Here is a 25,211-nt window from a genome sequence, read left to right on the forward strand (position 1 = left end):
CTTTGTTCCCTAAAAATATTTTCATTCCATCCCTTCTCCACAGTAATCCACCTTCCAGTTTTGGGGGTCCTGTTCCCACCCACTGGCCAATAACAAACCCTTCACCTTTCCCCCAGTTCCCCCTTGCTGATGATGCCTTTACATACAGTTTGATAGCTTTTGTTAAAGCTGTAATGTCATTTTGACCTGTAATATAAAGTTGTGATGTTATCAGCGTAGGTTGCTAAAGACACTCTAACCCTAGTATCCATGCCTGAAATAAGATCCTCACTGAGGTCCATCCTTACTAAACACAACAGGAGTTCAATAGCAACACTATATAATTGTCCAGAAAGTGAACATCCTTTAGCATCCAAAGCTTTAGAATAAGAAACAAATTGGTCACCAAACCCAAAGTTCTTTAAAACATTAAAAAGATACACACGATCATCAACACGATCAAATAACAAGATTACAATTATTTCGCTGATTAAAATCGATTACATCCCTAATTAAAAAGCGACTTTCCACAATTGATCTATTGGAGATACATAATGTCTGTTCATCCTGAACCGGTGAGTCCAGACAACGTTATAGTCTGAACACGGCGATGATTCTGGTCTCCAATTTTTGAGGAGTCCTTTATCACCTTCCTTTAGAAGCAGGGACAGAACCGTTCGGCACCAGCCTGTGGGAAGTCTTTAATGTTGTTAAAACTTAGTGGGCGCTTCATCAATTCCAGGGGACCCACCGGTGGATAGCTGTCGCATTGCCTCTATAAGATCCTGGAATGTGTCCAAAGATCTTCTCTGCTCATCCTCTAAGAATGAGGTTGGGGAGCCCATGTCCCTGATCGAGCACTCATGTGAGCCAAGTTCTTCTTCTTCTACCCTATACTCAGAAACTTAAAGCCATGTAAACTGTTTAATGCCTGTATTTCTACTGTGTGCAGGGCTGGCCCTGCGCATAGGCAGAATAGGCAAATGCTAAGGGCGCCGCCCACCACTAGGGGCGCCCGTGCGCCCAAATTATTATTTTTATTAATATATATGTATATATATTTTATTACCAATACAACTTAAATATTATGGATTAAAAAAGCGATCGTCCCACAAAGACAAAACTACAACATTGCTTCCCGAATCCACCCCCCGTCCGACTGAGTGAGTGACGCATCAATCTCCCCCGCCCTGCTGAAAAAAGACATCAGTTACCTGTGTGTGAATGTGAGTGATGGATGGCCGAATTCACTGACACTGATAACTAAGTTATAATTATGTCAAAAAGACCGAAGCCATCTGGTGCCCAGGGAAGAAAAAAACAGAAGAGAAGGGGAAGAAAAACGCGAAAAAGACAGAGGTAGGTAATGACATCATGATGTACGATCAGTTTATCTATGTTGCATTAAGTTAGTTCGACGATGCTTGTAAGAAAGGCAAGGAAAGCAAGGTCTCCGTAATATAGTTTTTTTAATATAGTTTGTGTGTGTTTCCAAAATATTTTCAAAATAAAGAAAAACAGGACAAAGCTGTGCAGTTTGTTTCTGTGTAAGTTTATGAACAAAATGATCGGAACACAATTGTCTGTGATTCCAGGGGCACCAGGTGAAATCTTGCCTAGGGCAGCAAATTGGCCAGGGCCTGTGTGTGTATATGTGTGTGTGTGAGTGTGTGTGTGTGTGTGTGTGTGCGCATATCTTTAGATCTTTATAGGTTGGTTTGTCATGACACAAGCTGTTAGATAAGACCAAGTTTATTCAAAAGAATCAAATACACAAACATTATTATCATAACCAGAAATTCATAACACAAAATGTGTGTGTGTACAAAAGAGTGGAGGAAAAAAGAAGATGGTGTGAAGGATTTAAAAACAAATCCCTGTGATGTCATATTCTCCTTCCTGCTGTTGTCTAACCACTAACTGGCCACGTCCACCCCGACACGATGGTTCGAAACAGAGGACGGTCTCCATAGCGACCGTAGCATTAGGTAGTGATAAAGTAAGTTTGTCCCTGTTTTGTCCTGCGTCCCTTCTCTCTTAATGGGTGCTTTCGTAGACAAATAGCCTCTGATTGGTCAGGATTCGGACGAGATGCTCTTCTGACGTGCTTTCGTAAAAAAATAACAACTTCCTTTTTTTTCATCTTTTTACCTTCTTTTTTTTCTTTTTTATCTTTAGTTTGTCGAGAAACGTTTATAAAACATGTAAGTTCCTATTCTCGCTTACTGTACATTACAGCTGTATAAATGATCGTTCCCTCACCACTCACTCACTTTCTACCGCTTATCCGACCTACCTCGAGTCATCTCAGGCGTCATTGGGCATCAAGGCAGGATACACCCTGGACGGAGTGGCAACCCATCACAGGGCACAAACACACTCACTCTCATTCACTCACACAATCACACACTACGGACAATTTTCCAGAGATGCCAATCAACCTACCATGCATGTCTTTGGACCGGGGGAGGAAACCGGAGTACCCGGAGGAAACCCCCGAGGCACGGGGAGAACATTCAAACTCCACACACACAAGGAGGAGGCGGGAATCGAACCCCGACCCTGGAGGTGTGAGTCGAACGTACTAACCACTAAGCCACCGTGCCCTGTTCCCTCACCAGCCTCTCTTTATTATCGTTCGTGAAGATAAGCAAAAAAAAAAAAAAGCAATAAAATAAAACAAATTGACTGAATAAAATGATGTTGGAATTAAATTTTCCAACATCATTTTACTCAGTCAATTTGTTTTATTTTTTTTTGTAAAAATAAATTAAAAAAAAATAAATTTGTAAAAGTTGCAGCTTTTACTGGAAAACTGTTAAAGTACTGATAGTGGAAACTCCTCCCATAACAAACAAGTTCTGCATACAGAAAACTTCACCACGTCACCCGTTACATACATTTTTAAAATCTGTTGGAACGAGCACATTAAAATAATCCTGTGATGATGTTGTACAGGTCCTGATGATGTACTCCGTGCTTTTAGAAGCTGTGATATTGAAATCACAAACAATAATCACGTTACACATCGTATGGTCCTCCTAAACACCCTGATTTTTAAACCCTACCAGAGATAAGGCCCTGTCTCTCCAGAATGTTCTTAAAAAGCCCTAATAACTCGTGCTAGCTCATGACTTGCGGCAGTATGTCAGGAATATGAACTCAGAGCTCGCTCGTAAAACTATTTTTATCTTTTGGCTCCACGGTCGAGCATGAGACAAGCTGCGATGTTCTAATCAGGTCTCGGTTTCTCCACACTCACTCTCTCACACTCTCGCTCTCACGCACACTCACACACACTCACTCACACACACACTCACACACACACTCACTCACTCACACACACACACACACACACTCACTCACTCACTCACTCACACACACACACACACTCACTCACTCACACACACACACACACACACACTCTCACTCACACACACACACTCTCACTCACACACACACTCTCACACACACACTCTCACACACACACACACTCTCACACACACTCTCACACACACTCTCACACACACTCTCACACACACTCTCACACACACACTCTCACACACACACACTCTCACACACACACACACTCACACACACTCACACACACACACACACACTCACACACACACACACACTCACACACACACACACACACACACACACACACACACACACACACACACTCTCACTCACACACACTCTCACTCACACACACTCTCGCTCTCTCTCACACACACACACACACACACACACACACACACACACACACACACACACACACTCACACACACTGAAGGAAAGCTGTCACAATTCAGCTTTAAAGATTTTCCTTTTAATGTTGATCTGCTGAAATGGTTTCCTCGTGTCTAAAGCTTACAGTTTAATGACTCACATTGCTCAGTGTTTAAAGTGGAAAGAAAGTGCTGCTGCTCCTATTTCTGGCTCTCTGGAGTTACCGGTTTAAGCACTCTGTTATGTAATGTTGAAGCTCTGTGAAGACAAACTCAGACACTCGACCGTACCTTCGCAGGAGAGACCGTATTTATTTTCACATTTCAGTAGATATTCAGGAAAGACCTGCATTTCTACACGCTCTAATAGCACAGAGGGCTTGGTGAAAAATATCATAATAACAACAACAATAATAAAATGCATTTTAATTAGTGAAATTAGTTTTAAAGAAAATTTAAAAAACAAGTCCTGTGTCTCCGCATATTGTAGTTTATATTTAGTAAATAAGCAGTAAATTGAGTTGATTATTTTATTATTACGCGGTTAATGAGAAAAGGTTTGGAAGTGTAGAGAAAACTCATCAAGACACAAAGGATTTAATGAGATGTTTAAAAAAACCCATGTTTCATAATATTACAAATAAAGTGCCGATGAAGGCTCTGCACTTTGGTGTGTGTAGTGTTGTGTGTTCTAGTGTGTGGGGTGTTGTGGTGTTTTGTGTTGCGTTCTAGTGTGTGGTGTAATTTGTTGAGGTGACGTGTGGTGTGTTGTAGTGTGTGTTGTGTTGTGTAGTACACACACAGACACACCACACCACATGTCACACCTCAACATATCACACCACACACTAGAACACAAAACACATACCACAACACACCACACACTAGAACAAACAAAACAACACACACTGGTGTGTTTGTGGTATGTTGTGTGGTGTGTGGTGTGTGTATGTGAATCAATGTTCTGAAGCTCCATTCAGGCCAAATTAGACCCTGTTTCTAGAGTAACTCTGTTGTGTTTAACAGACACAGACACACACAGACAGTCACACAGACAGTCACACAGACAGTCACACAGACAGTCACACAGACAGTCACACAGACAGACACACACACAGTCACACACACAGACACACAGACAGTCACACAGACAGTCACACACACAGACAGTCACACAGACAGTCACACACACAGACAGACACACAGACAGACACACAGACAGACACACAGACAGACAGTCACACAGACAGACAGACACACAGACAGACAGACACACAGACAGACAGTCACACAGACAGACAGTCACACAGACAGTCACACAGACAGTCACACAGACAGACAGACAGACAGACACAGACAGACAGACACACAAACAGTCACACAGACAGACACACAGACAGACAGACAGACACAGACACACAGTCACACAGACAGTCACACAGACAGTCACACAGACAGACAAACACACAGTCACACAGACAGACACACAGACAGTCACACAGACAGTCACACAGACAGACACACAGACAGACACACAGACAGTCACACAGACAGACACACAGACAGACACACAGTCACACAGACAGTCACACAGACAGTCACACAGACAGTCACACAGACAGACACACTGACAGACACACTGACAGACACACAGACAGACACACTGACAGACACACTGACAGACACACAGACAGACACACAGACAGACACACAGACAGACAGACACACACACAGACACAGACAGACACACAGACAGACACACAGACAGACAGACACACAGACAGACACACAGACAGACAGACACACAGACAGACACACAGACAGTCACACAGACAGTCACACAGACAGACACACAGACAGTCACACAGACAGTCACACGGACAGACAGACAGACACACAGTCACACAGACAGACAGACACACAGTCACACAGACAGACAGACACACAGACAGACACACAGACAGACACACAGACAGACACACAGACAGACACACAGACAGACAGACACACACACAGACACAGACAGACAGACACAGACAGACACACAGACAGACAGACACAGACAGACACACACACAGACACACAGTCACACAGACAGTCACACAGACAGTCACACAGACAGACACACAGACAGACACACAGACAGACAGACACACAGACAGACACACAGACAGACACACACAGTCACGACAATTCCACTTTCATTTAAACGAGTGTTAAAATCAAACCCAACACTAATCCCCGGAACTGGTTCCACTCTGCTGAAATCACAGAACCACAAACTCTCTATAGACGATTTTCTCTATCATTAAGCAGTAAATTTGTTTTGAGGCATGTTTTATTTGGCCAGCTAAACATGTACAAGACAAAACAGACACATCTGAGTCTTTTGTTTGCGGTGGAACTACATTAATTAACCGCACACTACACTATTATGCTAAATAGTCATAGACAATAGCACACTAACACATTTATACTGAAGAGGAAGCCATTTTAGAATAAAAGTTGGAGACTTTGTGTGAATTTTCAAAACCGGAGCTGAATACAGACTACAACAACAACAACAACAACAACAACAACAGAAAATCAACAACATTTTTAATTTTGTAAAAAAGTGACGTATCGAGGTTGTGTAATTGAGCAAATTTGATAATAAGCCCCGTCCCCAAGCGACCTCTGAGTCTGTAAGGGTGCGAACTGGTGTGTTCTGGCCTCATTGAGGACAATATTAATGCTGTAGTTTTAAATGAATGTGAACTTTAATAACTCATATTCTATTTTTCAGGGATAAAGATCTAGTGGAAGTCTCTCCACTGAAGCTTTCAGCAGTGTTCACGCTCAATCTGCTTCAGGCTTTGAGTCACAAACACGGGAGAAATATTCATTAGATTCTGTGCGTTCTGCTCGGCTGACGTCACCGCGAGGGCTAATTAAACGAGATTTATAAGGGTTTGTGTTTCTCAGGAGAGAAGCTGTACGTAATCTTACTCTCCTTATCTCCTCTACCTCTCCCTCTCTCTCTCAGCATGTAATCAGTGTCAGTGCTGAATGTCCAGTTCTTCCTTTAAAACACACACACACACACACACACACACACAAAACTGTCAGAAATCCAAAGGTCTTATTTACAATGATTGTATTTACATCAGAGTATATAGCGCTAAAGCATGGCTAATGCTGAGGAGCTGAGATCTGGTCATCCTGTAAACCACGCTAGGATACACGATCGGACCAGTGTCACTAGCTAGCTATACCTGGGCATGCACTCTCACATCATCTGGCTAGCTACTCCTGTTTTAGCATATATAATGTTAGCTATTTGGGACTTGATTTTATATAAATGCAGCTAGCTATGCTTTTGGATAAGTTGTAATGTTAGCTCACTAATGATAACCAACTTTAATTTTAGACATTTTAAATATACGGCTGGTTAAATAGCTCAGACATTTCTAACTGTTTTCTAAGGTTACCTAGCCAGCATTTTGGACATATTTCTAAACATCAAGCTAGCTAACTTTCTTTAGGCCACACTCTTTTGCTAGCTAGTTAATTCTACTCCACCATGGACTAGCCAATACTGATCGGGTTGCTAATATTAGTTTCCTAGCTTTCTGTGGCCATGCTCAATAAAGTTAGGATGTTTTAAAGATAATCTTCAGTTTCACCTGTCTGAAAGTCACTAAAGTTTCCTTTTTTTCTGCCACACCTTGGCTGGCAGATCTGAATGATCAGCAGGATGCTTTTAAAAGCTGTTAGGAAAGATTGATCAGTTTATCAGGATTATTCAGCAGGAATTAAATTAACCACGGTGGCTTAGTGGTTAGCACGTTCGCCTCACACCTCCAGGGTTGGGGGTTCGATTCCCGCCTCCTCCTTGTGTGTGTAGTTTGCATGTTCTCCCCGTGCCTCGGGGGTTTCCTCCGGGTACTCCGGTTTCCTCCCCCGGTCCAAAGACATGCATGGTAGGTTGATTGGCATCTCTGGAAAAATTGTCCGTAGTGTGTGATTGCATGAGGGAATGAGAGAGTGTGTGTGAGTGTGTGTGTGCCCTGCGATGGGTTGGCACTCCGTCCAGGGTGTATCCTGCCTTGATGCCCGATGACGTCTGAGATAGGCACAGGCTCCCCGTGACCCGAGGTACTTCGGATAAGCGGTAGAAAATGAATGAATGAATGAATGAATTAAATTAACACTGGGATAAAAAAAAAAAAAAAAAAGTTGAGTTCTAATTGGAAAGAAATGCTAGCTATTAAGATTAATCTAATTCATGCCAACTTTATAGTTAACCAGCACTCTTTTGAGATTCTGTGTTTTCTGTCTTTTTAAATAAAAAAGTTAGATTTTCTAGGTTTTTTGACTGAAGTAACGCTAACTAACCCTTTCCCCCAAATCCTTCTTGAACAAAGAGAACACAAAATACTCTACAAGAGAAATGATACAGGATCGAACTGAGGACTGATCCACTTATCAACCGGACCAAGTCTGGTTAAAGTACGTGTGTTTAATGAAATGAAGTGATATAGTTTATAATCCATAACATTGTGCTATATATATTTTAGCACGTGTCTGATTAAAGCTGTAGCCGTAGCAGAGCTGTAAAGTAAGACGGTGGAATGATACCACTGCTTCTCATGAAATATGCAGACGGAGATGAAACCACGCTTCAGTATAAGTAACAGGACTGAATTAAAGCTCCCGATGTGTGTTGGTGTTTAATTAGTCACCACTAAAAAGGAAAAAAAAAAAACTAGCGTCTCTAATACATTTTTAATGATTGTGTTTTCTTCTCTCATCGGAGGAGGATTCATTCACGTCAAGACTTTCTTTTTTTCTACAGATAATCTGGAATTAAGTGTTTTTCTGTAGATCAAGAAAAAAAACAAGGCAACATGTTTAACATACAGCATGTAAAGCATGTTGGTTCCTCATTCATTCAGATTAGACTAGAACTATTTATTAATTCCTTGTAAAACAGGTCTCAAATGTCCAGCTTTATCACATCACTGTGACAGAAACAGAAATACGACTTCTGAGTAACTTCAGTCTTCAGTTTGGAGTAAAGAAAGCATTGAATATGGGTGTGTGAAGCACTGGACAGGTGATAGAAGTGTGTCTGTATGATGGTACACACACGACAAGAAGGAATTGTGTCATACCGGTGCAGACAATGACTTTATAGTCAGCAACTTATTTAGGTACTTAGTTTCATATATGTGAGATATTTCTAGTGTGTGGAACTGATATTTTCATGATTCATTCTCTGAGAAAGTGAAAACCGTGAGGTCAACAATAACAGTTACGAGCCGAGAGACGAAGAGAGGCAGCTCGGAGTAGAGAGGCAGATGTCGAGTACGTATCAGTCCACGATGCTGTACTACCTCATAAAACATTAATGCATGGGCCCGGAACTTAAGCGCGTGTTCGTAAAAGAGGAGAAGAGAAAGAAGGAATAGATTGCTTTATTCCAATTACACACTGAACACAGCTCAAGGTCAAACCGCTCAATCACGACTGTAAGGACATGTTAATGTATATTTATCAGCTCAGTCCCAAACACGGCCTTGTTCACGTTCACACAAATAAATCAGGCTTAAGTTAAAAAATAAATAAATAAATAAATAAATAAAACAAATAAAAACGTAAAAACTAAATATGTGAAACAAATAAAATACATTAATTAATCAATCAGTTGATTACAATCATCAGCTCTGTTCTAAACACCATATAGTTTATTTTCAAACTAAAATGTTAGGCTTTCAACACAAACATCAGACAGACAGACAGACAGACAGGTGTTTACACTTGACTTGAGTCTTAGACATTTCTTAATGATTCAATAATTTTCATTTGGTAATACAATACTATATAAGACAATATCCAAAAAAACTCTCTGAAAGAAACATGTGAGACCAAGAACTGGTTTTAGATGAAAGCCTGTATAATTATGAAATAGGCAAGCGGTAGAAAATGAATGAATGAATGAATGAATGAATGAATGAATAAGAATTACATAAGGTCTGTCTTGTTAAGGCACGGTCGGACAATTAAAAAGAAAAAAGAGCAGGTAAGATTTTTCAGAGCCAGTAACAGTTGTTTTAGATTTATGTTTCATTTGACTGACGATTTTATCCAAAGTGACATAAACAAAAATTGAGTAAATGCTCAAAACCGTCCAATCAAACCCTTCCAATCAGCAGCAGCACTACTGAGTCATATAGCAAGCCTTTAATATTTTATAAAGATCAAGGTTTGTTTGGTCTCAAGTTTTATTCCTTTTGTTATTAAGTTTGGAAAAAATATCCATGGTTTTTCAGAAGGATAAATAAATAAATAAATAATAAATTTCATAAATAAATTAGTAGCGTTAGATCATTGATGCTCATAAATTTCACTTTAAAGCGTGAGCACAGTTCGGTGCAGCTACAGTTTCATGTCCTTGAGCATGGAAACGGAGTGTGTGAAACTCAGTGTGAAGTTGTGTTGTGTCTGAAGTTTGCTTTCATACACTCTGTTCATGCTAGTAGGTGACAACATGACAGTTCATTTACATGAGACACAGCCACGATGTCTGTTTGTGACAGCTGGAACTGAGATTTTCTCACTTCAAATCCAAACGATCATCTCAAAGGATTCCCCCAGACAAACGTTTCCGATTGTTACTCATCACACCGAACAAACGGGACACCTATAAAATCATGTCGGATTATACGCCGAAGGTCCTGTAATGAAAGTAGAGTGCAACCAAATATAATGTCATCAATCGGCACAATCCAGAAAAGGCAACAGGTTTGAGAAGAAATGTCCATTCTTCAAGTGAGCTTGAGGTATTATGACAATTTGTTCTGTCCTTCAGTGTGTATGATGATAGCTTTGCGACGCATTGTACAAGAGCTCATGGCCTGTTATATTAATTCATGTGATTCACACATGCCCTGTGGGTTTGATGGTATCCTATGCCATACGTCTATTAGTGATTTAAGATGAGTGTTCTAGCAGCACACGCTTTGAGATTTTAATCCGAAATCTCAGACATTGAGAGAACTTCATCAGCCATGTCTTGGTGTTTGCTGTGGCACTGAATCGGTCAAATAATTGTTTTACAATGTGCGAGTTCCATCTGACAATCCCACATGGTAAATCCGGCTTAACACCCCCTGACTAGCATGTTTGCTAGCTCGGGGAAATCACCTCAGTCAAGTGGACTCTCTGACCCCTGCGTTCGTGTCATATGGACCCGGTGGTAATGACGCACTTTGGCCACAGAGGCCGCTGTTTCTTCCAAGAGACCTATTTTCTGTGCCAAACTTTTTTCCCCCAAACATCCATCAACAATGAAGCTTTGTTACATTCAGAGCAGCGGCTTTTGTACTCAAAATAGATAGAGCAGGATAACAGTGTTCTGTTTATCGATTTCACTGTGTGAGGTTAATCCTCATAGGCAGAATGGGGTCAATGGAGCAGCAACCGACACACTTCACTACTACCGCCATGTTACACACACACACTCTCTCTCTCACACCTCTATTTGTCATTAATAAAGAAACAAATGGCTGTTCACACATTTCACTACTGCCGCCATGTTACACACACACACCTTTATGTCATTAATAAAGAAACAAGTGGCTGTTCACACACTTCACTACTGCCGCCATGTTTCACACACTCACTCACTCACTCTCACTCTCTCACACACACACACTCACACACCTCTATTTGTCATTAATAAAGAAACAAGTGGCTGTTCACACACTTCACTACTGCCGCCATGTTACACACACACACACACACCTCTATTTGTCATTAATAAAGAAACAAGTGGCTGTTCACACACTTCACTACTGCCGCCATGTTACACACACACACACACACACACCCACCTCTATTTGTCATTAATAAAGAAACAAGTAGCTGTTGAGTCGAAACAACACGACAGTACTAAATTTCCTTTCATTAATAAAGTAGTTTTTAGATAACACCGAACTAGGATAAAACATCACCACACACATAAACCCTCATTTTCTTTACAACCTGCTGAGTGAAATTAAGTTCGGAGACATTTTAAGACGTGTATAATCACGCTGGATCCCTTCTAGTTACATAAGTAAATCCGTATCCCAAATCCCCAACCATCAGACGTGTAGTGCACTCGGTAGGCTGCAGAACATAACTACTGTAGTGCACTCGATAAGGGAGGATGGAAACGATTAGGATTGAAGCTGAATTCAGTCACAGCTCAAGTAAACATCGAGCTGAACGTCACTTTAGTGGCTGTCAAAACTTCCCATGAAGGGAATAAGGTGTAAAGTCATTAACAATCCCAACACGACATATAGAGGTGTTCACAGCAAAGGCACTTTATTCTACGTACAAACGTTATAAAACCTAATTAAGCTTTAATCTACTGAAGGAGATCTGTTCTACTCACCTCTCATGGTGTTGTTTTCTTTTTAGATTATCTGCTAATAATGGTGTAAAGTCCAGAACTTTTTGAACGACACAGTAAACAGTGATGGGATGAAATACACAAAGCTCCGCTCAGAGCCGTTAAAGCGACCAAACCGCATGAAGTTCACCGGAGAGACGCGCGCGAGCGCCGCCAAAGACAAGCAAGCGATCAAAGGCTGAAGTTCATTTCCGTTTGAATCCCCGTCAGTATCGTTACTGCGGTCTGTCTGTCTGTCTCTCTCTGTGTGTGTGTGTGTGTGTGTGTTAGTGCACACGCCTCTCTCTCTCTCTCTCTCTCTCTCTCTCTCTCTCTCTCTCTCTGTGTGTTAGTGCACACGCCTCTCTCTCTCTCTCTCTCTCTCTCTCTCTCTCCCCCCACGTTTCTCTCTCTCCCCCTCTCTTTCCCTCTCTCTCTCTCTCTCCCCCCCTCTCTTTCCCCCCTCTCTCTTTCCCCCCTCTCTCTTCCCCCCCTCTCTCTTTCCCTCTCTCTCTCTCTCTCTCTCTCTCTCTCTCTTTCTCTCTCTCTCTATCTCTCCCCCCCACGTTTCTCTCTCTCGTCTCTCGTCTCTCTCTCCCCTCTCTCTTTCCTTCTCTCTCTCTCTCTCTCTCTCTCTCTCTCTCTCTCTCTCTCTCTCCCCCCGTTTCTCTCCCCCCGTTTCTCTCTCCCCCGTCTCTCTCTCTCCCGTCTCTCTCTCTCTCTCTCTCTCTCTCTCTCTCCCCCTCTCTCTTTCCTTCTCTCTCTCTCTCTCTCTCTCTCTCTCTCTCTCTCTCTCCCCCTGTTTCTCTCCCCCGGTTTCTCTCCCCCCGTTTCTCTCTCCCCCATCTCTCTTTCTCTCTCCCTCTCTCTCTCTCCCCCGTCTCTCTCTCTCTCTCCTCTCTCTCTCCCCCCTCTCTCTCTCTCTCTCTCTCTCTCTCTCTCTCTCTCTCTCTCTCTCTCTCTCTCTCTCTCTCTCACACACACACCTACTTTTCAGAGCGTGGACTCTCACATGATCTCGTGCCACCGGCCCGTCTTCTTTCTCCTCCAGGGCAGTTCAGAGCACGTGCCTTAAAAGGGGCATTTTGTGTACAACCTGAAGCCCTAGAGTTTACATTGCAGGTTATTCTTGAAGGAGGTTCTCCTCACATTTAACGTGGCTTTTACAAAACCAGCTTAAACATCAGACTTTGTAAATCGAAGGGAAAAAATCTCATGATGTGGACTACTGCCAGTTTACAACCAATCAGAGCAAAGAAAAGTCTCCATTCTCTGATTTAAAAAGAAAAACCTTTCCAAAGACGAGCTTCTACCTGGAAACTTTTTTTTGAAGACTATCTGCATTACGTTTCAGAAAAGCTACATATGTCTAACTATATGTCTAACTTTCTGTAAAATGCCAAGCGATGTATTTTGACTAGACACTGATGTTAGTTACGTTTGTTTATCATTTCTACCGATTATACTTTAACATCAGCAAGAAACAGAACAGAATGGAAGAAGATTGTTGACGCCTGCAAGCCACAAATATTTGCAGCCGGCTGATGATGATGATGATGATGATAGTTTAACATTGATTTTGATTTAAAGATGACATAGAGAAGGACTGATGGTGAATATTATCCACTATTAAATTCAAACCACGCCCTTTTATGGCGTCTTGCTTTAGTGCTTTTCTTTAGTGACTTTGAGAAAATGTTCCACACTGAAAAGCGAAACCTTCGCTGTTTTTTCTCTCATTTCATGAAGAACAATCAGAAAAATCTTACATATTAAAGTGGATGCAAAGTGTAAAGTGAATGTCCTTTGTCACTTTCATCAGTGTGTTGTAGTCGTGCCACACCTCAATGTTCCAGAGTCCCAGCCCTGGATAGGCGTGGCTGTAATCTTTACACATTAGGGGAGAAGTTTCTGAAAGCCTCATCATCCATATTTATGGAACGCCCGTAATCATGTTTAAGGTACAAAATATATATATATAATTATGGCTGAGATTATGACACATAATGACTTAATTTCCTTGCCTGAGGAAGTGTGAGGGGATGAGTTGAAAGTTTAGCAGGTATTCAGGGACTTTTTTGTAGTGATCAGTTTCAGCATTATTGTGTGTGTGTGTGTGTGTGTGTGTGTGTGTGTGTGTGTGATAGAGTAAACCGTGCCAGTGTCTCAACATGTCAGTCATGACCGAATCTCACGCATCTCCTGCTTTCTGCTCTCGTTGGCTTTGTTTACAGGTGAACCTTCAGAGATCAAGCTTGTAGTAGACATCTGAAACCGAGCAGCCGGCACATTATTGATCAAATGTCCTTTTTATAAAGGTTTCATTTACACAAGCGTACACAAAGGCGGTAGTTTACAAGAGTAACTCCATCACCGTATAGCAGATGATAAAAAAGTGAAATCCTTAAAAACAAGTTAGCGGGTTATTGTGTTGTGAATGACAACTTTCTTTTTTTTTTAATTCATGTCTTTTATATCCAATAAACAGGCAACATGGTGATTATGATGATAATAAAATATACATTCAAATATAATACACGTTAAAGACAAAGACAATGTTCATTTCATATATTTCCTATTAAAATATATGAACATATTCTGGTCACAAGAAACATTAGTAGAAATGTTACACGTTATCAAATATGACACAAAATAATAAATAAATAAATAAATAAATAAATAAATAAATAAATAAATAAATAGAATTGATTAAACGCAATTAAATAAAGAATTAAATTGAATTATTTAAAAGTAATTAAAAATAAATTTTAAAGTTTATTTTAATGCTCGATTAGTATGAAATTGTGTAATAAAATATCCATTTTTAATTCTTTTTATTTTCAAATTATAATGAGATTTCTTTTTGTAATATTTATAATGAGAAAAAATCTGTCCTTTTTTTTTATAACTTTTTATTCTTTTTTTTTATAACTTTTTATTCTTTTTTTATAACTTTTTATTCTTTTATTCTTTTTTTAAATAATTTCATTAATATCTACACTTGGTGATACATTTTTAAAAACGTATATTAATGAGTGTACGATACACAAATAAATAAATAATAAATAATAAATGACATTACATATTAAAATATATCTGTGTACATGTCTACATGGAAGGAACGTCACACTTTAAAAATGCTACGTGAAAATAAAATAATGTAAAAATTCATTTTGCAGTTTGTGATATTTGTTTATTCACTAAGTATGAAATTATTCCATTGTACACAATATAAGCTGCTATTTTTTTAAATACAGATGATCATTAATAACTGATATACTGACTAATGATCCAATCTGAAGACAACAACCAACTGATAGAGAGAGAGATCGAGAGAGAGAGAGAGAGAGAGAGAGAGAGAGAGAGAGAGAGAGAGAGAGAGAGAATGAGGAAAGGAACAAGTGTGTTATGTAACATGAGAGTGTTGATTATGAAATGACAAGCGACGTATAGTAAGTAGGTTAAGGGAACAAAATGAAAGCTTCATCATCCTCTCCCAGCTTTGTTTACACTCTGCTGAAGCACAGAAAATAGGTAAGAGTGGATAATTGATGGTTTGAACATTATGGAACGTTATGGTTGTAAACAGATAAACAGGGACAAATACACCAGGTCTGAAGATACAAAAACACGAGCGGTTACTGTAAACGTTCATCTCCAGAGCCTGTATTACTGGAAGACGACGGTGGACGAATATAATTATGTTACATAACAATGAGAGCGTGAAGTTGGAGGTGTGTTTACAGAAGCAGAGAGTAATACAGGGTTCAGTGGTCATCATTCTCTACATTCTCTACTCAATAAACCATCTCTCTCTCTCTCTCTCTCTCTCTCTCTCTCTCTCTCTCTCAATAGATAAGTGAACCTCATCCTCATGTGGGTGACACTGGAGGGTGTGATTACAAATATACAGCCTGACAATTGTGTATTGATGAGGTGGTTGTTGCCCTCAAAGACCACATGGAGTTGGTATCTTGTCTGAATACTTCATAAAGCAGAGTCCAACTGGAGCTGGTAAATCTCTAGATGCCTCAGGATCCTCACATGGTTGGCCTCATCTGAAAGAAGGTCCAAAATCTTCATGACACGGAACACAAGTGGAGCTGGAACAATTTCTGGATGCCTCGGGATGGGTAGAAAAAGAGAAGCAGTGGAGAGGGATTAACACAGCTGATGTTCATAATGTTAACGAGCACTAGATGATAAGGTGCATGTGATCAGATGTACTAGAGCTAGAGATTATGGGATGTATTATGTGTGTGTTACATCTGACTAAAGAGATATCTCTGTAATCTACATTTAAACTGGGAGAGTGTGTCTGAGCCCTGAACACTATCAGGAAGACTATGCTAAAGCTTGGGAGATAAATAAATGAAAATGTAGATGATAGAATGTTAGTTAACAGACATAAAGAGGAAGATAGCAAGCGCACGAGAAAGAGCTAAAATATATAAGAGCTGAAAGACAGACAGACAGGGATAAGAGTGAGTAATTACAGCAGGATGTGTAGTAAAAGTGAGTGAAAAGTCTGCAGTTTGCAGAGGAAGGGGAAGTCTGTTATAAACATAAACAGTCAGAGGAACCAGAACTGAAGCAACTGAGAGCAACTGAGCGGAAAGATATCAAATAAAAATAACAGTTGAATTCGCCTTTTTGCAAAGCCACTTTATAAGGGCTTCTGTTAAATGCTGTAAATATGTATATGTATATGTACGTGTAAAGAGAGAGAGAGAGAGAGAGAGAGAGAGAGAGAGAGAGAGAGAGAGAGAGAGCAAGAGAGAGAGAGAGAGATAAATAGAGAGTTCTCTCAAATTAACCAATGTTCCTTTTGGGTTCTTGTGTCCCTGTTGCAGGATTCTGCATAGAGAAGTATGTGTGTGTGTGTGTGTGTGTGTGTGTGTGTGTGTGTGTCTGTGTCTGTGGAGTGTGTGTTATGAGTGCTACAGGAACAAACACTCTTCTTTCTACAGCTCTTAGCTCTTAGCAGTAGTGAATAATGTGAAGCTTTTCCCTCTGAAAGGATTATTTTGGAATCCAGCTCTCCTCACCATAATCCACTCCCTTCCCCTCACTCTTATCCTGATAATCCTCTGATTCTCCTCCCCCTTCTCCTGCACCGGATAATCCCTCCACCAGTCTCCATCACGCTTTTATCTCCCTCAACCCGCCTCTGTTTTCTCCTTACCACTGCAGCAGTCCTGCATCCTCAACATGGCCCACATTAACAAACCTCTCAGCACCACTCAGTTCCTGCACTAACAGAAGTATTCATGTTAATAATTATACTGTTCACCAGACCTAATCGATCAGTCAAGACTTGTCCAGTGTACGACGTGTATTTGCTGTTGTACTGGAGCTGAGATGTTAATATAATACATACATTCACTAATTAATCTTCAGTTAGCACTATATCCTGCTCAGGGTGCCATGGTGAATCGGAGTCTATCTGACGTCTATCCTGGGAACGAAGTCCTGCTCTGCAATGCTATGTTCCTCCCCTGATATCTTCAGGGGATTTGAGATGGAATGATGGCAAATTCCAATAAGAAATCTTTCATCAGTCTTCCAAGATGGCTGTCCTAATGAGCACAATTTCTCTTTTTAATTACTGCTCAAGTCTTGAGCCTGGAGTTCAAGACCAAGTACCTCCAAGCTGCCATTCTTGGGCCCTTGAGCAAGGTTGTGTGCTCCAGGGGCACCATATCATGGGTGACCCTGTACTTTGACCTCAACAAGCTGAGATAGGTGAAGAAAGGAATTTCACTGCACTGTAAAGTGTGTGTGACAAAGGTGTGCTTTATGTTTATCTAGTTAGACGTTTGCTAATTCCCACTCACAAGCTACTTCTCGCTGGTATAACACACAATGGGCTGTCTGTCCTCTTCTGCATATATTAGCTCACGGTAAACCATGATTGGTTAGTGCCATTGTGACTGACAGGAGAGAGAGTGTAACTCTGACCCTAGCACCCTGACATGACAGACATTCTTGCTCTCTAGCTGTCTTGTTATTTGTTAAAGTTTTGATCCTGTTGATCAAGGCACATCCCGTGGTCTGCATTGTTGTTGGCTGATTCGTGTATCAGGAATCCAAAAACAAAGCTAAGATGGAAAAAAATAGCAAAGCACTCTGTGTTTAAATTGAATCGCAGAGATGAAAGCCTAGCACATACAACCCTGTAAATGATGCCTACTTTACGCAGTCCACGGTTTGTGTCTACAATTTTGGGTTGAAAGGCACATTGACATCTGACAAAACAGAGAACGTCCATGTCTTTTACTGCTTGAGTCATGTAATAACCAGATGAAGCATTGTGTATAAGGTATGTCTAACTTCAGAGACAGGGTTAATGTCCCATGGCTAATTACTTACTCGCTCACTTATTTTCTACCGCTTATCCGAACTACCTCGGGTCACGGGGAGCCTGTGCCTATCTCAGGTGTCATCGGGCATCAAGGCAGGATACACCCTGGACGGAGTGCCAACCCATCGCAGGGCACACACACACACACACACTCTCATTCACTCACGCAATCACACACTACGGACAATTTTCCAGAGATGCCAATCAACCTACCATGCATGTCTTTGGACCGGGGGAGGAAACCGGAGTACCCGGTGGAAACCCACGAGGCACGGGGAGAACATGCAAACTCCACACACACAAGGCAGAGGTGGGAATCAAACCCCCAACCCTGGAGGTGTGAGGCGAACGTGCTAACCACTAAGCCACTCTGCCCCCTGGCTAATTACTGTCATTGCTTTTTTTTTGTCAAATAAGATTCTACACGCTACGGAGTTGTCCTCCTGCCTCGCTCTGTCCAGATGGAGAAATCTGCGTCACACATGCATTTGTTTGAGGAAAAATAACAAGTTGAGCACTGAGTCACTGAATCAGTGTCACTAACAAGCAGTGAAACAAAGGAATCATAATAGCCTGTTCCTCATCTGTGATTTGAAAAGACTAGAAATTTGGAGCTGGTTTCATTTGTGCTTATCAGAAGGAGCAAAATGTTTTATTTGTGTAATCTACAGAGCTCTCTGTGTGTCAGACTCGGCGGAAGCGATGCGGCCGTGTGTCTCAGTCAGGTCCTCTGCACCTGTCAGTCCTAGAGAAGAAGGTGTGGCCTCTGTATCTGTCAGTCCTGGAAAGTTCTCTGTGATCTTCCAGTTCATATAAGGAAGGTATCATCTATTCTTGTCAGTATCAGGCATGACATCTGTGGTATCTGGTATCTGTGGTGAAAATGTAGCCTCTGTGCCTTTCCTTTTCATTGGAGGAAAACTGGTCAGTCTCAGAGGCGTGTCCTTGGTGCTCATCAGTCCCAGTTAAATATACGTGACCTATGTACATGTCAGCCCCATTGAAAAAGGTGTGGCCCCGTGTCTTAGTCCCAGTTAAGGAGGTTAGGCCTCTGCACTGCATTTCCACTGGAGGAGACATGACATCTGTATCTATTAGTCCCAGAGAAGGAGGTATGGCATCTGTACCTGCCATTTCCAGTAAAACAGCATGAACTCAGTGCAGTCCCTATAAAAGAGGCGTGGCCTTGCAAAATATTAAATTGCATCATGATGAACCTGCTCTATATTGCATTGTTTTAAACTACTAGCTGCTTTAAATGTACATATTAATATATGCATCGTATCACATGCTTAGGCTGTTTATCTGTAATTATTGTTAGCAATTTCTTGCATTGTTTTCTTCTCTTATTTCTTACTACATCCCACTTTTTGTCTCATTTCCTTCAGTCTCCCTCACTCTCTAACATTTCTCTTTCTCTCAACTCTGGCCGTGAGAGCGACCAAGAGAGCGAATAGCCAGGGGTGATGTCGCTGTAACGATTTGACTTGAAGCTCAGACCTCAGACAAACACACATTGTTAAAGCACTTACAGCTCAGCAAGCACTCAGAGGATGACAGCAGTGACACTGGATTACGGTCAAATTTAAGAACTACAACTTCAAAGGAAACACAAAGAGAATGTGAATGTTTGCTCCAATGAATCGTAATGTAATTTCTGTCTGTGATGTTTTTTAAAAAATATTTTAGTCATCCTGGATAATTAATCTTATCACCGTCTATCTGCTGAATATTACATAACATAACATAACCAATGTTTAAATGGAGAAATTTGACACTTTTATCCAATAAAATAGGTCTCAAAACTGGTCTGAAACTAAATGGGACAGAGCATGTTTACCCTGGTGTAGCATCTTTTCTTCTTCTTAAAACAGTTTGAAGATGTCTGGAGTTTTGGTGTTAGAATCTGGTCCTGTTCTTGCCTGATGTAGGTTTCCAAGTGCTGAAGAGTTCGTGGTCGTCTTTGACATATTTTTCGTTTAACGATGCGCCAAATGTTCTCTATAGGTGAAAGATCTGGACAGCAGGCAGCCGATTCATCACCCGGACTCTTCTACGAAGAAAGCTGCAGTATGTGGTTTTCATTGTCCTGCTGAAATACACAAGGCCTTCCCTGAAATAGGTCTGGAGGAGAGCACATGTTGCTCTAAAACCTTTCTATACCTTTTAACGCTCATAGTTCCTTCTAAAACACGCGATCTGCCCGGACCGTATGCACTTATGCACCCCATACCATCAGAAATGCTGGATTTTAAACTGAACGCTGATAATACTCTGAAACGTCTTCTTCCTCTTTAGTCCGGAGGACACGGCATCTGTCATTTCCAACACGAATGTTAAGTTTGGACTCGTCTGTCCATCAAAAACTTCACTTTGAAACAGTCCGTTTTAAATGAGCCTCGGCCCACATTAAACGGCGGCGCTTCTGGACCATTACTCACATACGGCTTCCTTTTTGTATGATAGAGCTTTAGTTTTCATCTTCAGATGGAACTGTGGGTTGGTTTCTGAAAGTGTTCCTGGGCCCGTGAAGTAATGTCATTGTCGCAATCATGCCGATGTGTAACGCAATGTCGTCTGAGGGCCCGAAGACCACGGGCATCCAATAAATGTCTGTTTGTCCCTTACGCTCAGAGATTTCTCCAGTTTCTCTGAAACCTTTGACGATGTTCTGCGCTGTAGATGATGAGATTGGCAAAGCCTTTGCAATTTGACATTAAGGAACATTGTTTTTAAAGTATTCCACAATCTTTTTACGCACTCTTTCACAGATTGGATAGCCTCTGCCCATCTTTACTTCTGTGAGACTCTGCCTCATTAAGACATCATTAAGGCACGGTGGCTTAGTGGTTAGCACGTTCGCCTCACACCTCCAGGGTTGGGGGTTCGATTCCCGCCTCCGCCTTGTGTGTGTGGAGTTTGCATGTTCTCCCCGTACCTCGGGGGTTTCCTCTGGGTACTCCGGTTTCCTCCCCCGGTCCAAAGACATGCATGGTAGGTTGATTGGCATCTCTGGAAAATTTTCCGTAGTGTGTGATTGTGTGAGTGAATGAGAGTGTGTGTGTGTGCCCTGCGATGGGTTGGCACTCCGTCCAGGGTGTATCCTGCCTTGGTGACGCCTGAGATAAGCACAGGCTCCCCGTGACCCGAGGTAGTTCAGATAAGCGGTAGGAAATTAATGAATGAATGAGTCACATGCAAGTACGAGCTTAGTTACATCCATCTCTAGGGTCTGAATATGCGTTAATGTGCAGTTTTGGTTGTGCCCTTTAGGTAGAGCAATCATTCAATAACTGTTTATATGATTTGACAAAAACAGTAAAATCGTAAATAAAATCTATCACAAAGTGTGTGTTGGTGTTAATTGTTGATGCTGATGCATGTGGGCAAATTGTTGTGTGTGTTTTAGATTGTTGTCTTAATTAAACGACAGTTTTATGGAGGTTTTAATAGTTCTGCAGAACAAGATTTACTTTCTTTTCTTCTAAAGAATACACATGCAAACACGTACACAATCCTGTGGTAATGACTAACACACTGTGGTAATGACTAACACACCAACCTGTATTTATTAAATCATCTGTACTATTTATTTATCATAACCTATAATTACAGCAAATTGTGTAATTCATCACCATTATTTCCTTCATTCCAGTTTGTGACAAGCCCCAGTTTCAGAGACACAAATCTGCCTGATGCTAATAAGCTTTTTTTTTAACCTGCAAACATGTAATAATGCTTCAGTTAACATCAGGGTTGTTCTATAATACAGAGAATGCAAAAAAGAAAACACCTTTACTTCCGCATTTTTTTTAAAGGTAGATTGAATATAACGCCTCCTCCTTCAAGCCCATATCTTTCACCATCTTTATCTCTCTCCATTACTGTCTCCTTCTCCATTCGCCATCTAGCTCATTATCAGTACATTCTCTCTCAGTCATCTTCTCTCTTTCTCTTCATCACAGACTCGATCTCTCTCTCTATGACATATTATCCATCTCTTTCTCACCCCTTTTTTTTCCAAGCACAGTGAACATCACTAACACTATTTCTCTTCACAGACTCTATTATTCAATCATTTATTTACTTATTGGAATTACAGTTTACATCTGTATAAAAAAGAAACACGAAAAACACTTCTTCTTCTTCTTCTTCTTCTTCTTCTTCTTCTTCTTCTTCTTCTTCTTCTTCTATCCTTCTTGGTGACTTTGCAAAGACAAAGCTCTTATTCATGTTATTTATTTTTTTCATTAAAATATATGTAGTATTTTTGGTGTCTCTCATAAATATTAAACCATTAAAGTCATAAAATATTGCCTTTAAGGTTTATTAGATTGGATGAAACATTCACTCACTCACTCATTTTCTACCGCTTATCTGAACTACCTCGGGTCACGGGGAGCCTCAGGCGTCATCGGGCATCAAGGCAGGATACATCCTGGACAGAGTGCCAACCCATCGCAGGGCACACACACACTCTCTCATTCACTCAAGCACTACGGACAATTTCCCAGAGATGCCAACCAACCTACCATGCATGTCTTTGGACCGGGGGAGGAAACCGGAGTACCCGGAGGAAACCCCCGAGGCACGGGGAGAACATGTAAACGCCACACACACACGGTGGAGGCGGGAATCGAACCCCCAACCCTGGAGGTGTGAGGCAAACATGCTAACCTCTAAGCCACCGTGCCCCCTTGGATGAAACATTGAGAGAAATTCTAATTTTAAGTTAAACGTGTTAACTTTCTTTTTTTCATAAAAATGTTCTTGACATATTTAAACGGTATGACTGTTAGATACTATGAAACAGTCTAGGGTCATCAGTCGCTGTGCAGTTATGCCATAAATATAAATAAGAGACATAAATATGTCTATAATATTAATTTTATAAGAGAATTCTAACTTTTTAATAAGTGGATGGTTCAAAGAAAAATGATCAACCTGAGCCAAAACAGCCTTTAATCATCAGATAATTACTTACACCAGAAAATAATCAGTGAGGAGTGATAATCTAATGTGGCAAAAGTTTACAATACATCTGTGTGTGTGTGTGTGTGTGTGTGTGTGTGTGTGTGTGTGTGTGTGTGTGGTTCTCGTGATAACACAATTCTGTCTGACTTAAACAGCACGGCTCGATTTAGCTCGAAGGGATTAATCAGCAGCCATCTGTCTCAGCTCGGGCGAACCTCATTGAAAGAAATTCTCAAACTGTTGACTGTTAAAGAAATCACAAGGTGTGTTTATCCTGTAAGATTAAAGAGTAGATACAGCAGCAGCAGCAGCAGCAGCACGCAGATGCCTTAAACGTGTGAACAGCTTCATTAGGGATTTTCTCTAAACTGCAGCCATCAACCAGAGCTGAGTTCAAACTGTTTACCAACTCGATTTAGAAATCTGTAGACAGACGTTGTGTTTGTTAAACTGACCTCGTACACACAGGATTCCTGAACCTTTTACTGGTAATAAACAAACAAACAAACAAACAAAAAATTAAATGAAATGAAATGAAATGAAATGAAATGAAATTAAATGAAATTAAATTAAATTAATAGTAATAATAATAATAATAATATGTCCATGGATCGTATCAGTAAAAATACATTTTAATACAGGACTTAACGTGTATCCGGCTTGTTCTAAAAAAAAGATGAGATTAAGTTTATTTAGATTGTAACCAGAGTGTTCTTTTCTTTATTTCTTCATTTCAAACAAAATAAATAAATGAATTAAAATGAAATGAAATTTAATGAAAAAAATATGTTTAACAAACGATAACTGAAAATCGTAACCCAAATTTTTTTTCATTATTTTTTTTGATGATTTTTTAAAAAAATGATTGGCAGAATGTCTTTGGTCCAAACCCAACTTTTTCTAATCCTTGCCTGATTTCCGGAGCTCTCCTGGTTCTCCAGACCGCCACATGTGTATTAATAGACTGCAGTATTGTGTGCAGCAGGTGAAGGAGGAGTCACAGAACACAGTGTAACTTCCATAAGGCTCCAGGTTTCTAAAGATAATTATAGGGTAAAGGTGTGAACTCTCATGATAAAGGTGTTAAAGTGTTATTAAACACTCGAGGGTGTGGTCACGGTGAAGGCGCTGTCTATTAAGTGAGACAATAAACCACATGTTAAACCCAGACAGAGATTACCCATGATGCACTTTGGTTTATATTAATTATTTTATACGCTGAAAAAAGGAATATGTTGTCAATCAGGTTTAAGAAAAAAATATTACGTTTTATTCAGTGCTTTTCTTAACACAGTGGATAGATAGATAGATAGATAGATAGATAGATAGATAGATAGATAGATAGATAGATAGATAGATAGATAGATAGAGTCAGATACTGAGACACTCTTTATCAGAAAGAAAGACAGACAGACAGACAGACAGACAGACAGAAGGACAGACAGACAGACAAACTGACAGACAGACAGTCAGACAAACAGACAGACAGAAGGACAGACAGACAGACAGACAGACAGGATCCGTAAGCATGAACCCAGCAGTCACCTAACAGACAAGCGGATGGACAGACAGACAGCCAGACATACAGACAGACAGGCCCACTCATCAGCACACTGCATCAACAAAGACAATGTTATCACTCAGTTACTCAGTAGGTTGCTGTGAGGACTACATATAGGGCTCTAAGTAAAAAAGTGTCTTCACTGTTCATGTTCATGAACTTTTATTCGTTAACATT

General features: G+C 40.6%; 1 protein-coding gene across 1 annotated transcript in view; it reads right to left on the reverse strand.

The window, feature by feature from the left end:
- The window catches only part of rorca (RAR-related orphan receptor C a), a 24,264-nt gene extending 11,864 nt beyond the window's left edge, over nucleotides 1-12,400 (reverse strand). The window contains exon 1 of the mRNA XM_060880775.1: nucleotides 12,139-12,400. Coding sequence (XP_060736758.1) covers nucleotides 12,139-12,145 — 7 coding nt within the window. The 5' untranslated portion in view covers nucleotides 12,146-12,400. The remainder of the gene's footprint in view (nucleotides 1-12,138) is intronic.
- Between the last annotated feature and the right edge of the window lie 12,811 nt (nucleotides 12,401-25,211).

Source organism: Tachysurus vachellii, chromosome 11 (genome assembly GCF_030014155.1).
Source record: "Tachysurus vachellii isolate PV-2020 chromosome 11, HZAU_Pvac_v1, whole genome shotgun sequence".
Lineage (NCBI taxonomy): Eukaryota > Metazoa > Chordata > Actinopteri > Siluriformes > Bagridae > Tachysurus > Tachysurus vachellii.